The sequence below is a fragment of the Sus scrofa genome, chromosome 4 (assembly GCF_000003025.6).
Source record: "Sus scrofa isolate TJ Tabasco breed Duroc chromosome 4, Sscrofa11.1, whole genome shotgun sequence".
Lineage (NCBI taxonomy): Eukaryota > Metazoa > Chordata > Mammalia > Artiodactyla > Suidae > Sus > Sus scrofa.
Genome location: NC_010446.5, coordinates 107,967,011 through 107,982,682, shown reverse-complemented (window position 1 = coordinate 107,982,682; position 15,672 = coordinate 107,967,011). Strand labels below are relative to the sequence as shown.

Genomic DNA, 15,672 nt, shown 5'->3' with positions numbered 1-15,672 from the left:
CTTCAGAAATACCTGTCATCTAAGAGAATAAGTTAAGGCCCTTTAACTCGAATGTATTTAAGCTCCAAAAAATATATTTTTGAGAAGAGAGGCTTACCTATAGTGATATAGTTTGCCAACTAAAAATTGTCATTCACCATCTGGTCCTACTAGCCACTGCAGTTGCTGACCTTCACACCCGAAAGGAGTTCAGGGCAGAGAATAGGAGTAAGGCCCTCTGTGCCTTGGTAAAAACTGACAGAACAGACCTTCAAATAGGTATTTTCCGATTTTATGAGCCCAATTTCTCAAATGTAGAAAAGCACTGAAATCATTAACAGGGACACCCACTTCTCGTGACTAGCAGCCACCTTCCGCCAAGACGTGTGCTTGATTGCATGTATTCTCTTCACCAAAATCACTTGTGTGCAGACCTCCCTAATCTGAGAGGCCGTCTCCCAGGCTAGAGTCCTCATTTTGACCCCAATAAAACTGAAGTTGGCGTCCCCTGCTGGCTCAGCAGGTTAAGGATCCAGCATTGTCACCACAGTAGCTGGGATTGCTGCTGTAGCACCGGTGTGATCCCTAGCCTGGGAACTTCTACATGCCATGGACGTGGCCAAAAAAAACCCTTAACTCACAACTTCCATGTTGTGCTTTTTTTTTCAGTCAACAAGTTTCACAACTTAACTGTTGCTGATAATGCCCATGCAGTGACATTATTTATATCTCACTCATACTAAGAAAGAACAATTTGTTCTTCATACAGGAAATCGTTGCTTTGTGTTTGCTTACATATTCATAGTAGAGGATACCAAATAATTAGGATATGTACCCTTGTTCACTACGTATCTGTATTCAACTAAAACAAAAAAAATCAACTGCCGTTTTACTTTGGTATCCTTTCCTGTCAATTTGGGATCTGCATTCCCTGATTGGGTTAGTAAGGGGATTTTATGAGTATCAGAGAAAATGGTACAGTATTTTTTTAAGAGTACAGTATTGCTTGTCTGTCGTCTTCTGTCTAGATACATACAAAAAATATATATTGTCTCCCAGACTTTTCAGCTAAGAACTCCATGGGTATCTGTCTAAATTACACAAGTCCTTTTTCTGTCTTTCAGAATGTATTTATTTATCCCTATTTTTCCAGTGTTGTTTTTGGTTTTGGCTTTCCCAGAATCTTCATTATCCTCCCTTTCTCTGCCTTTCAAATTGATATCTCAGTTCTTTTCTCTTTAAAATCTTCCTGTCAGTCTCTTGTCTTTCCTTTCCTGGCAGTATCTTTCATCAGTGGGACAGATAACCCACATCAGATCTAGAAATCATCTAGGAAAAGAATACTAGAACAAAATCTTAGAGGCTTAGAATAGAGCCAGTTTTCATGTTCTTTATGGGATTAAAATATCCCATTCTTGTCCCTAGTGACTTTTAAAATTTCCTAATAGGATCATCACTCTTAAAAATAAAAAGGAAGGAAGGGCTTACATATCTCCAAAGAAAGACCTCCTGTTCTTCTTCTGATCCAGGCATGTTCTAATCTCCTTCAGTACACTTTTATCATGAAGATAAAGGCAGTCTTGGCTTGGGATTACTGGAATTAATAGTAGCAGTGTTCAACTTTCATATGCTCAATTTCACCATACATTCAATGCCTTACTGTAGTGAGAAACGTTACCAGTTTACTTTTTTTTTTTTTTTTTTTTTTTTTTTGCTTTTTAAGCCACCCCCATGTTATATGGAAGTTCCCAGACTAGGGGTCGAATTGGAGCTACAATTGTCAGCCTACACCACAGCCACAGCAACACCAGATCTGAGCTGCATCTGTGGCCTACACCACAGCTCACTGCAGCGCCAGATCCTTAACCCACTGAGCAAGGTCAAGGATCAAACCCAAAACCTCATGGTTCCTAGTCAGGTTCGTTGACTGCTGAGCCATGAAAGAAACTCCACCAGTTCACATTTTAAACTACCATTGAACACCCCACAATGCATTTATAACCCACCTTTTACTTTTCATTCTTGGCTTCTTTCCCCCCTCTCCCCATCCATTCTCTAAAGAAAAACTATTCTTCCCTAATTAGGGTGCCATGCCACCTGTATGACTGCTGGTTGAAACCAAAGAGCTACTACCTTCCTCTACATAAGGCTGCAGTGACAATAGAAATTGCCATCCTTCCATCCTCTGACTTGTGACATGGAGCTTGTTAGGATGTATAATTAGCACTGTCCTTGCTTCTGTTTGCCTGCCCTGATGTCTTGTGCTCACTGCGGTGTAGTTCTCAAACCACACTGGTCCCCCTCTTTCATTCTACTCTGCTCTACACTCCCCTTGACTTCCCCCACCCCCACAAACTTCTTATTCCTGTTGACTTGATAAACATTATCAAATTATTATTAACACTTCTCAGCCAAGGAAGGACCCTTATCCTAAGATCTCACATTTGAGCAGCTTGTTTCTTGCCATGTTTCCTTATGGTATTAATTTGTGTTTTGTGATTTACGAATCTTCCTTCAAACAAATTTTCAAGTTTAGACCCATTATGCAATTACACCACTTCAAATCCTTCTCCACAGAATCCTCTACCTAGAGGAAGAAGATACCCTTTCACATCTAATTTAGTGAGTTTTTTGTTTGTTTGTTTGTTTGTTTGGTTTTGGCTTTTTAGGCCCAATCCTGTGGCCTATGGAAGTTCCCAGGTTAGGGGTTGAATTGGAACTGCAGCTGCTGGCCACAGCCACAGCAACATAAGATCCTTAATCCACTGAGCAAGGCCAAGGATTAAACCCGCATCCTCATGAATACTAGTCGGGTTCGTTACCACTGAGCTATAGCAGAAACTCCTAGCTCTTTTTTAATATTTTAACATGGAAGTTAGTTTCTACTCTGTTAATACATAGTGAGCAAAAGAGCCTGAGCATATCTGTAATAAAGATGTCTTTCAAATTCATAGTTACTTAGTGTCACACAGTTATGGTCTGTGGCCTGGGTCTCCTTATATTTCAGAGACTGTTCTTGAATTGTGTGGCCCCCTGCCACCTCATGGTGTTTCCTGTGATTCAATAAATTGCTGATAGTCCCATTTTTCTGCCAGAACCCACCCACTTCCAGGGTTGGCCTTTTCCTTCCTATTCCTTATGAGGATAAGGTCTGAGTCTTAGAAAGTTCTGATCAAAGAAATTGTACTTGGTGTTCCTCTAAACATTAATGGTATTGTTTAGAAAACATTTAAATAAGCAGAAGCAGCTTGTTTATTTCTGTTTAGGCCTTAAACTTGTCTGGCAAATTTTAAGCTCCTTGAGAGCAGAGGCCACATTTTACCTGGTCAAATCTCTATCCCCCTATCCTTGCCCACATCACTTAGCAATATATAGTACCCAGCAAGCATTAAGTATTCAGTATAAGCATTGAAAGTATGTGTCCCTATGAATGATCCAGAAAATTTTCTCAGACCTCTGCAAGGTGGATTTTGATTGTCTAACCCTTATAACAGACTTTTTTTTTTTTTTTCATTTGTATATATGCTGTTAGGCCAAACTTTTCTTGGTTTGTGGGTTTTTATAATGTTCATCAGTTTAATAATTCTGACTCCTTTTTATGTCCATTAGAATTTACATATTTATTATAGCTCAAAATGTTAAAAATCATAGATTCAGGAATCAGACTTTTTAGGTTCTAAACTCTATTTTAGTGTCTTTTAAGCTTTTTGACAGGGACACGTAGTAAAAGGTAGACTTTGCATTGTGACCCAAGGGACACATGAACACATGCATGTGTGTGCGCACACACACACATACACACACATCTCTATTCTTTGTGGGTTTTTTTTTTTGTTTTTTGGGGTTTTTTTGTTTTTTGTCTTTTAAGGGCTGCACCCAAGGCATATGGAGGTTGCCAGGCTAGGGGTCAAATGGGAGCTACAGCTGCTAGCCTACTCCACAGCCAGAGCAACTTGGGATCTGAGTTATATCTGTGACCCACACCACAGCTCACGGCAATGCCAGATCCTTAACCCATTGAGTGAGGCCAGGGATCAAACCTCCATCCTCATGGATACTACTAGTCAGGTTCGTTAACCTCTGAGCCATGATGGGACCTCCACACACATCTCTATTCTTATGCCAGAAGAAGTTTCTCAAAACAGTGGTTACAACATTCAGTCTCTGTGAGGTTTTCTATTCTGTTCTACTTCACTTTTAAGCTACTGATCAAGACCTACTAAATTGAAATTCATTTCTATGAAGTCCTGGGAAATATCTGCTTATATGTATTCCTCATTCAGCTAACGTATTCAGAACTTACTACTATATACCATTTACTGTTCCCCTCCACTACTAAACTGGCTTTGTGACCTTGGGAAAGTTGCATGTTAATGTTCTCTTTCTACTATAAAATGGAGGTAAAGTGATGTCTACCTCCAGAGGAGCGCTATTAGGATGAGATGAGGTATGCAAGCACTGAGCGCACTGCTGGGTGCATAATAAGCACTCCAGGAGCTCCTGTCGTGGTGCAGTGGAAACGAATCCGACTAGGAACCATGAGGTTTCAGGTTCGATCCCTGGCCTCGCCCAGTGAGTTAAGGATCCAGCGTTGCCATGAGCTGTGGTATAGGTTGCAGACATGTCTTGGAGCCCAGGTTGCTGTGGCTGTGGTGTAGGCCAGCAGCAGCAGCTCTGATTAGACCCCCTAGTCTGGGAACTTCCATATGCCACAGATGCAGCCCTAGAAAGACAAAAAAAAAAAGCACTCTGGTGTGAGCACCTCCTTTGTTGTTTCTGCTGTTGTTATTACTATTAAATTACTTTGAACTTCCCATTGTTTCTGAAACACTATATATAAAGCATATATTCCATATAACTTAATTTTTCCCTTAAACTCGCATTATATATATTTGTATTTTTAAACTAGAGATGTAATTTAAATGTAGTAAAAATTCACAGATCTTAAATGTTCAGTTGAATAAGTTTTGACAAATGCACACATTATTTGACCTACTCTGCTATCAAGGCATAAGTAATCACATCACATCAAAAAGTTATCTTATTCCTCTTCTTGGTCACTTGTCCCCCGCATACCCAGAGGCAACTGTTGTTCTGATTTTTTTCACCATAGATTAGTTTTGCCCATTAGAACAGTCACACAATATTTTCTTTCATGTCCACCTTTTTTTTGGTTCCGTTATAATGATCTTCAGGTTTATCATTGTCATTGTATGTGTCAGTAGTTTGTTTCTTCTTACTGTGGAATAGTATTTCATTATATGAATGCATCACATGTTATTTATCTGTTCTTCTAGTGATTGATATTTGATTGTTTTCAGTCTGGGGCTATTATGAATAAAGCTGCTCCAGGGAATTCTGTAAAAGTCTTTGTGGATATTTTCATTTTGTTTAGACAAATACGTAGAAGTGGAATTGCAGGCAGGCATTTTCTAACTTTATGAGAATCTTAATTTCCACCATTTATACTCCTGCCAGCCATATGAGAGCATTCTAGTTACTCCATATCCTTTCCAACATTTGATGTTGTCAGTCTTTAGTTTTACCCTTTCTAATGGCTGTGTACTAGTATCTTCTTATTGGTTTAATTTACATTTCCCTGCTCACTAATGAGTCAAGCACTTTTTCATATGCTCTTTGGCCATTCATACTTTATTTTTAGGTTGGTGATCCACCCATTTTTCGTGTATGGAATGAAGTAGGTGTCGATTTTCATTACATTTTAAGAGATGTAGGGTCCTCTAAAAGAGATTAAGATCTTATGCATCACTAAAAATTATACTTTTAAATAATTTATATTCAAGCATTAATTTGTTCAGCTCTCACAGAATCCCTTTACACATTTTCTTCCCCACCTCAAAAAGTTACTTATGTAGACCCAGCCCAGGATGTATATTTAACTTGTTTCAATCACATTCATAAACTAAAATAAAAAAATAGAAGAAAGACAAAAAACTCAACATACGTATTTCAATTTCATTAGGAGTTTTCTCACGATTCTCTGGAATTTGAATGTTGAACCAGCTACATTATACTGTTTACCGTATTCCTCCACCAGCAAGTAGTGTATTAGCTAGAAGTACCACACTTGTAGTTATTTGTACCAAACTTTACCATTTTTAGTCTTCAAAAGTATTTAGCACACTGTAGTGTAAATAATCGCTTTTATAAATATCTGAAGTTGCAGATTCACTCCAAAGGGAATCTTTGAAGTTCATTCTACTTCAGAGTCAGTTTCCTAAATATATAAATTGATATTTCCTTAAGTGATTATTCTAATATTTTTTAACTAACAGCGAAATGAAATATTCACCTCACTTAAAGTGATGAGAGTAAGGAGAGGCTAAGACATCAGGAAAGAGGCTAGAAAGTAAACTTCGTTATATGTCTTGGGCTTAAGGCAAAAATGCAAGATATAGGGAGAAGAAAGATGTGTGATACGTGCTTTTTCCTTCGAGTCACTTGCAATCTGGGCAGGATGAAAGAAAAGAAAAGTTGGAAATGTTTAATAATAAGGCAAGAAATAAATACCGATTGACCACATTACATAAAATGTCACATAGCAGTTCAAGATTGATTCCAAATGAATAGAATATTATTGGTTATCCAGGTTCCTGATACATTTTTAGTGATGTGGTACTTTTGTTTTGCTTTTTTTTTTCTTGTCTTTTTGCCTTTTTCTAGGGCTGCTCCTGCGGCACATGGAGATTTCCAGGCTAGGGGTCTAATGGGAGCTGTAGCCTCCAGCCTACGCCACAGCCACAGCAACTCGGGATCCGAGCCACATCTGCAACCTACACCACAGCTCACAGCAATGCCAGATCCTTAACCCACTGTGCAAGGCCAGGGATCGAACCCACAACCTCGTGGTTTCTAGTCGGATTCGTTAACCACTGAGCCACGACGGGAACTCCTTGTTTTGCTCTTAATAAAGATTTCCTAGCCTGATCCAGTTTCACAGAATTTTAACTCTGGAGGATCGGATTTAAGTCACTGAGTCAAAAATAAAGGAAAATCATATTCTAAATTTGGTTATTGAAATTTTCTTTTCTTTCTTTGTTTTTTTTTTTTTTTTTTTTTTTGCTTTTCAGGGCCGAATCCGCAGCATATGGAGGTTCCCAGGCTAGGGGTTGAGTCGGAGCTATAGCCACTGGCCTACGCCACAGCCACAGCCACAGCCACAGCCACACTGGATCTGAGCCTCGTCTGTAACCTACACCACAGCTCATGGCAATGCTGGATCTTTGCCATGAGCAAGGCCAGGGATCAAACCCACATCCTAGTTGGATCTGTTAACCACTGAGCCACGACGGGAACTCCCTCATTATTGAAAATTTTGATTCATATTTATAGTACTTTGTGCCAGGTACTATAGGAAGCATTTACATATTAAAATTTTTTTTTTTCTTTTTAGAGTCGCACCTGTGGCATATGGAAGTTCCCAGGCTAGGAGTCAACTGGGAGCTACACTTGCCGGCCTACACCACAGCCACAGCAACATGGGATCCGTTCCAAGTCTGCGACCTAACAGCTCAGGGCAATGCCGGATCCTTAACCCACTGAGCAAGGCCATGGATCGAACCTGCATCCTCATGGATGCTAGTCAGATTCATTTATGCTGAGCCACGATGGGAAATCCTCACTCATTTAATTTTTCTAACACACCTATAGGTAGATTGTTACCCTCATTCTACAGATGAGGAATCCAAGGCACAGAAAAATTATGGTTGTTGCTGAAGGTACACAATAGAAAGTAACAAGTAACAGTGACAAGATACAATCCAAGTTCTCTTGGACTCTAAAGCCCAAAAAATATTAAAGAAAATAAGCATATGGAAAAGGCCAGATTTGAGAATACGGCATTTATAGTTCAGTTGAATGAACACTGGGTTTTCAATAATGTATTAGAAATATTTTTTTAAATTGTGAAAATTGTCTCACTTTCCTCCCATGATAAATTTTGTGCCACTTTCCAAAAATGAAAGTTTAACTCAAATGAGGCTAAATTTGGGAGTTCCCATCGTGGCTCAGTGGTTAACGAATCCAATAGGAAACATGAGGTTGCAGGTTCAATCCCTGGCCTCACTCAGTGGGTTAAGGATCGGGCATTGCTGTGAGCTGTGGTATAGGTTGCAGATGCAGCTTGGATCCTGTGTTGCTGTGGCTCTGGCGTAGGCTGGCAGCTACAGCTCTGATTAGACCCCTAGCCTGGGAACCTCCATATGCCGCAGATGCATCCCTGAAGAGCAAATTAAAAAAAAAAAAAAAAAAAAAAAAAAAGAACCATTTTGGTATCATGTTCTTTTGTCTTTCTAGTCTGTGGCATAGAGGTTTTCAGATATTTTTAAAGGCATGATGTTTATACTGCTGATTACTTTTACAAATATCACTTCAGAATGGGCAATAAATGTCATCTTGTTATGGTATCAGCCTGAGTCTTAAAAATAAAACCTTGTACTTAAATATAAACCCCCAATTAGACTGTAATTCTTTACCTTTACATTTGGAACCACTGTTCATGTTGGTGATTATCATCCAAAGAATAAAGACATTGATTTCCTATTTTAAGACTGGAATATATACATATAAATTATACCATTATTTACATAATATATTATTGACCTATTTATGTGATGACATGACATTTTATACATATATAATTAGTATTATTATTTATTATAAAGAGAAGATGACTACTTCCTATTTATTTTTGTAGTTTATCATAGAAAAGCTGAAATTTTTGGAGAGGAAGTGTGGTAGACTCCAAGAATATTATGTGGTTTTATTTTCAGTTTTCAGTATTAGTGGGTTTCATTCATCCCATAACAGTAAAAATAAATGAGTAATAGATGATTAGTATGTTTGTCTGCTCTAGTGATACCCTCTATCATTGAATCTGTCTAACCAGCCAATTATTGTACTGTTGTCTGAAATTAAAGATCATTGTGTTTTCTGACAAGGTAGGAATTTTTTTTTTTTATTTATTTATTTTTGGTCTTTTTGCCTTTTCTGGGGCCGCTCCTGCAGTATATGGAGGTTCCCAGGCTAGGGGTCTAATCAGAGCTGTAGCTGCCGCCCTACACCAGCACCACAGCAATTCGGGATCTGAGCCGCATCTGTGACCTACTCACAGCAACACCGGATCCTTAACCCACTGAGCAAGGCCGGGGATCGAACCCGCAACCTCATGGTTCCTAGTCAGATTCGTTAACCACTGAGCCACGAAAGAAACTCCAGGAATTTCTATTCAGTTAAAATATACATTATCATTGAAGTAAAAATAATGAAATTGATTGATTTTAGCTGTATTACTGAACTCCTCCCCCCAAAAGTCAAATTCAGGTCACTTTAAAGTTCTTACAAAATAGCTGAGATATCATTAAAATAGTAAATAAAATTCAGCCTTGACAGTTTTTAGTATAGGTACTTATCCTCCATATTTTGACCTGCCATGTAAATGGCAGTGGTAGCATATCTAGTCATTTAGCTTGAGAGCCAGGCTCCAAGGTGGCGCCCAGTGATCACCCCCTCCTAAAAGTCACACCTTTATGAATCTGCACCCCCCCGCCCCCCCCCCCCACACACACACCAGAGTTGGTCTGTGTGGTAGATAGAATACATCAGAAATGTCACTTCTCTGAGATTAGGTTATAAAAGACCCTGGGACTTCCATCGTGGTGTTTCTGTGCCGTTCCTTCAGGTGCCTGTAGCCCTGGCCAACAGCTTGGCTGCAATCTCATGTGACAGGGCCAGAACCACCCAGCTCAGCCATCAGTCTCTCCCAGATTCCTGACCATCAGAAACTGTATGAGATAAAATGCCTACTATACATTAAAATTTGGGGGTAATTTGTTATGCAGGAATAGATAACCAATACACACCTCTGCTAAAGCTCTTCTTTCATGGGTCAAATCTTAACATCTCTTTTTGGTTATTTTTGTTGTTCTTATTTGTGCTGTTAAGCCTATAATCCATACAATTCACGTGACTGAAACATTAAGGTGGGTGGAAAATAACTATATTCTCTCTCCCACTTTCCAGTCCCGTGTTTGGTATGTAATAAATATAGACTCTTCCCATATTTGGATCCCATACTAGAATGTACTTAAAAGAATTGTTTTGTGACAAGAAGCCTTTTTAAGATTATTCCACAGATTCTTTTCATTTATGTGTGAAGCCACCAATTTTATATAACTTGTAATTACTATGCAAGTGATTATGAAATTACTGTGAAGCACTTCAAGAGAAAACAGACAGCTTAACAACTATTCTCAGACTAGTCTGAGACCTCACCAGAGAAGCTCCTCATCTTTTACTTATAACTCTGTGATGCTTATTAATTATACAGGATAATAATAGTATGGGTTTTGAAAAGTCATATTTTTAAGGATTAGTTAACTATATGCTCAAACCTGAGAGACAGCTTCTCAGCAGATGCGGAATCGAGACCACAGGTTGTACTCCCAGTTCTGCTCTCCCATTCCACCTTCTCCATGGTGTTCTGAAAAGGAAAAGGTCATAAAAATATTCAGATTTACTTTTTCCTTTTTGCCCTACTAAGTCAATGTTAGTACCAAAAAAAAAATTTTGTTTCTATGGTTTATCATATAGAAACAGTAATCATGAAAGATGTGACAGAAAAGTGGAATTTCAGCTTCTGGAAGAGTCTTTTCTCTTGCTTCCTTTGTTTGCTTTTCTAAACATGGATTTGCCTTAGGATATCATTAGCTACAATAGGTACTTTTATTGAATCCTGGGTTATCAATCTCATGTTTTTATACTTGAGCATAAAGAAACAGATGTTCTTAGTGAAAAGAAAACATTGATGAGCCCCAGGTTGTTTGACATTAGTGCTCTTAAAAAATGTAACTAAAAGATGGCTTTTTATTACTCTTGCCATGCTTTTAAAAAATAATAATAGCCAATTTTGGAATTGGTCTTGTCTTTCTGCATCCTAAATGGATGAGATCATTTTGAAATTTTACTGAGAAAATTTGGAGCTGAAAAAAAATAGAATCGTCTTTCAAATCTCTCCCCTTCTTTAATTCACATGCTCACACCTGCACGTGTACATACACACACTTGTAATAGGAGGATGGTTATCTGTAACTTAAAGTGACAAATGGATTTTGCTCTTCAATTTCTAGCATACAAATATTATCCAAATACTCCAATAACGTCATCACTCAAAGATGGTTGTAGTCAAGCCAGAAGCAAAACCAACCTAGGGCTTCTAACTCTGCTTGGAACATTTGCTGACTGATACCTAACAAAAATCTGTAGCACAAGACTAAGTCCTGGATCTTGCACTTGGAGAGTCTCTAATGAAGGAGGGGACGTCAGATTTTCAGCATTGAAACATACTTCTATGTTAAAGAAACCCCATGTTAGTTCTCTTGTGATGTAACGTGTTAGGCATCTGACGTTATCACTGCAGTGGCTCAACGGGCTGCTGTGGCAAGAATTCAATCCCTGGCCCACAAATTTCCGCATGCCATGGCGCAGCCAAAAAAAAAAAAAAAAAAAGAAAGAAAGAAAGAAAGAACAAAAGAAACTCCATGTTTATTTTCTTGAGAGTTTTTTTTTTTGTTTTTTAAGCATGGTCATTGCATCGTGTATTTTTCTTTGCAAATGGGTTCCCATTTGTAGGTGGTAAAAAAACAAAACAAGGTTAATGTCACTCCTGATGAAATTATGTTTAAAAATTGAATAGCAGTAGTCTTTATAACTCAATTTCATTTGAAAGCTTAAATTATATAGTACTTTTCTCTGTGGTTTTTGAGACCATATTGACTCTTCATTTTGTGTGTGTGTGTAAAATGTCTTAGGAACCTTTTAAATGTTTGTATAGTAATTTTTAATGTCACTGTGTTTACCTGCATGTAGCATGTGATGCTCATGTGAAGTTAGTGCTTCAGGTCCTTCCAAGCACAGATAAGAAGGAAGCCTAAGAATCCCCTTCCACCCACTTCTGATCATTTTGGGCCTGACTTGGCACCCAGGCCCAAAGCCTGAGGCCAGACCCCAAGCACCAGCCCCCATAGGGAACTGCTCAAGTTCCCTCTCATCCCCAGAGCTCGCCAAGCCCTGAAGGGGACAGAAAGGAGGGTGGAAGATAGCAACTGAACAAAGACTAGGAGAGTGGGTAGAACTTGGCAGCAGGTAGAAGGGCTTTTGTCTGCCCCTCTAGTGGTGAGTGCCTCTGCCCTCTTGACCCACCAACAGCTGGGTGGGTTCTATACAAACAAATCACAGACGGTCCTCCATTATAATGTAACACATATTTAATGTCCTTCACTTATCTACAGCCACCTTCTTAGGTCTCTATATAAACTCCTAGAAGAATTATGCTTACCCTATTTTATTTTATTTATTTATTTTTAGTCTTTCTGCCATTTCTAGGGCCGCTCCCACGGCATATGGAGATTCCCAGGCTAGGGGTTGAATTGGAGCTGTAGCCGCCGGCCTACACCACAGCCAAGCAATGCAGGATCCTTAACCCACTGAGCAAGGCCAGGGATCGAACCCGCAACCTCATGGTTCCTAGTCGGATTTGTTAACCACTGAGCCACGATGGGAACTCCCAGCTTACCCTATTTTAGAAATACAAATGCAGTAACACGGAAAGAGTAGCTGTACCTATTGGTAATATAAGCATTCATAAGCCAAGACAGTTGAGTGTGGTGATTAAGGACACAGACTTTAGAGCCAAGCTGCCTGGGTTTAAACCCCAGTTCCTACAGCTTGCTAGTTGAGGGAACTGGAAAAAGTCCCTTGACTTGATACCTCTGTAATAGTTTTCTCATCTGCAAAATGGAGCTGATAGCACTACCTCATGGGCTGTAAAATTTAAGTAAGCTAATGTGAATCTGAATGCTCAGAATAGTGTCCAGCACATAATTAGCTCCATATACACATTAGTTCTCACTGATATGCTGTGCCCTCTTTCTGATGTTACTTCAAACTAACCCTTTAGTTTGATCATTTAGACATTAACCTTTAATGTCTAACTCTAGCAAATCCCCCCTCAAGAGTATTTAAAAGCAAAATGCTTATTTTCCTTTCTTTCCCAGGCCCAACACAGAGACACTTTCATTGAAGAACGCTATGGAAAATATAACATCAGTGATCCTCTAATGGCACTCCAGAGAGACTTTGAAACACTGAAGGAGAAGAATGATGGCGAGAAGCAGCCAGTCTGCACAAACCCACTCTCAATTCTCAAGGTGGTGATGAAGCAGTGCAAGAACATGCAGGAGCGCATGCTGTCGCAGCTGGCTGCTGCTGAGAGCAGGCACCGCAAGGTAGGTTCACCTGCTCACTTGTGCTGTGCCAACGCCTGTGAGGACTTTATAAATAATGCCTAATGCTTTCTCAGCTGCCAGTTCTCACAGAAATTCAACTGGGAGGTCTCACAGGGTTAGAAAGCCCCCTTAGCTTACTTAGAAGCCAGGAGATAAAAAACACAGGTTATTCCAGATGTTAAATTGAGGGAGTGTGCCAGACACATTATTTAAGACTGCATTCCTCCTGATATGACACTCCAAAAACACTCAGTGTGTTTTTGCAACTCTTGATCATTCAAACTTTGGCAACAAACTGTGGTTTGACCAAGCCTTGTAGTTGAACGTAACGTTCTCTATTTGCTTGCTTAAGTGATAAATAGAAAGATATAACAGGTATTTGGGGAATGCTATGTTAGAGAGGGAGAATTTACCTGACTCTAAAATACAAGCCAAGAGATTATTTTTATTTATTTCTACTTTTGCATTTCCTTGCATTTTACTTCTCATGAAACCATGAACAGTCCCTAGGGTGTTTACCTTAAAGCTGTTCTACCCTACTAGGGAAGTTGAATGTGTGTTTCCCGGTTTTACAGCCCCTGAGATAGGAAGGCAAACCTGTGCATTCCTCTACCTCATCTCATTGGAATTCATCTAGTGCTTGTGATTTCATTCCCCGACTTGTCATATACGGCTCAGATTTGGCCTGGAAAAGATGCTTGGCGAGAATCTGCATTTTTAAAAACTACTGGTTTAGATTTAGATCAACAAGGGGAGACTTTAGCGCATTTTAGTAGGAAGCATTTTATTCTGCAAAACTGGGTTAGCAGCTGCAGATTGATGGATCTTAGCTTACTTTTATGGTTACCTGCTTTAAAGAGCCATCTGCTTAAAATGCATCTGACAAAGTGCTTAGGCTTAGGTCTTGTCCATGATTTTTCTTTTCCCTTCATAGGGTCCAAATGAAAGGCCATAGTGGAAGTTCTTAACCATGAATGGGTCCCAGATGTTCAATGATTCCCCCAGAAAATACACAGATTGCCAAAAGTTTATGCATTTTGTAGAAAAATGAATTTTTTCCCATATCTTTACTTGAATTCTCAAAAGTTCTTCAAGGAGTTCCGTTGTGGTGCAGCCGAAACAAATCCAACTAAGCACCATGAGGTTGCAGGTTTGATCCCTGGCCTCGCTCAGTGGGTTAAGGATCTGGCGTTGCCCTGAGCTGTGATGTAGGTTGCAGACACAGCTCAGATCCCAAGCTGCTGTGGCTGTGGCGTGAGCCAGCAGCTATAGTTCCGATTTGACCCCTAGCCTGGGAACCTCCATGTGCTGCAAATGCAGCCCTAAAAATACCAAAAAAAGACCCCAAAAAAAAGCTCTTCAAGACACAGAAAAGTTTAACTTCTGGTCTAGATTGAAATAATCTGAAGACATTTGTGCCCCAATTTAAAACATATCAATGGGTTCAAGTTAGTGACCTGTAATTTAGGGGCTTTTACATAATATTCTGAGAAAAGCCTTCACATCATCCTTCTTTGATTAGCAGGCGTGTTCGTGGTGCTGAGGGGCTGGCAGGCTCCCATTCACATTGCAGGTGTAGTGCTGGGATGATTTGTGGCTCTAGTTGCTTGGAGAGGGAAGACATTTTAGCTCAAAATTCCTTACCACTATTTTTCAACATAAGGTAGTGAGTGATAAATATTTTAAACCAACTGCCTATCCTTAAGTGTTTTATCAAAATAAAACACTGACTACTTAGAAATCATCATGGTACCTAGAGATTTGTAATGAGGGTGCATGTAGTCCCAATTTGCCCGAGAGAATTCCAGTTTGTGCCTGTTGTCTTGGCATAGTTATTAACAATTCCACCTTTGGCTCTCAACTTGTTAGTGGTTTGAAGGGTCAACTATATGGTCACCCTGCTTATATGAAAAATAGGGTTTAGTTCACCTCTTCTCATTCCCTCTCCTCCTCAGTGTTAGAGACAACCTCTTTTTTCCTTTTTAATCATTACTTTTGGTAGCTAACTTCCTTATTTCTAATATACTGCTCTCTCACTTTATCAATTTTAGACACTTACATGACCTTCTTTTACTATGGATGTCAATTTTGTTATCTTAGACCCCACCTCCCTTTCCTTTCCTTTCCACCCCACCATCTTCCTCAAACATAATCTCCTTTCTTCACTCTCATCTTCTGTCATATGTTATTCCCAAATCTGGAGCTTGTCACTTTCTGTTTCTTCAGAGGATAAACATCTGGTGTATTCCTGGGCGTAGATGCCTGGCTAGGTGTTCTGTGTACAGGAATCAAGTTGAGGGGGCAGATAACTCTTCTGAAAATATAGGCTTGGAGCCAATCCCCTTGTTTTCTATCCTACATCTCATCTCTCCTCTGCAGTATTTGCCAC

At 39.4% G+C, this 15,672-nt stretch overlaps 2 protein-coding genes across 14 annotated transcripts in view; one reads left to right on the top strand and one right to left on the bottom strand.

Annotated features, from left to right (window-relative positions):
• The window catches only part of ST7L (suppression of tumorigenicity 7 like), a 183,412-nt gene that overhangs the window by 22,339 nt on the left and 145,401 nt on the right, over window positions 1-15,672 (bottom strand). For 7 of the 10 annotated variants that reach the window (XM_021090755.1, XM_021090753.1, XM_021090751.1 and 4 more), the window contains one exon: window positions 10,249-10,480. In XM_021090755.1, coding sequence (XP_020946414.1) covers window positions 10,370-10,480 — 111 coding nt within the window. In that variant the 3' untranslated portion in view covers window positions 10,249-10,369. Of the gene's footprint in view, window positions 1-10,245; window positions 10,481-15,672 lie in introns of those variants that run through there. The other 3 variants (XM_013988151.2, XM_021090746.1, XM_021090743.1) reach the window with 3 other exon arrangements.
• The window catches only part of CTTNBP2NL (CTTNBP2 N-terminal like), a 55,345-nt gene that overhangs the window by 30,082 nt on the left and 9,591 nt on the right, over window positions 1-15,672 (top strand). For all 4 annotated transcript variants that reach the window (XM_003125850.4, XM_013988149.2, XM_013988148.2 and 1 more), the window contains one exon: window positions 13,053-13,283. In XM_003125850.4, the coding sequence (XP_003125898.2) occupies window positions 13,053-13,283 (231 nt within the window). The remainder of the gene's footprint in view (window positions 1-13,052; window positions 13,284-15,672) is intronic.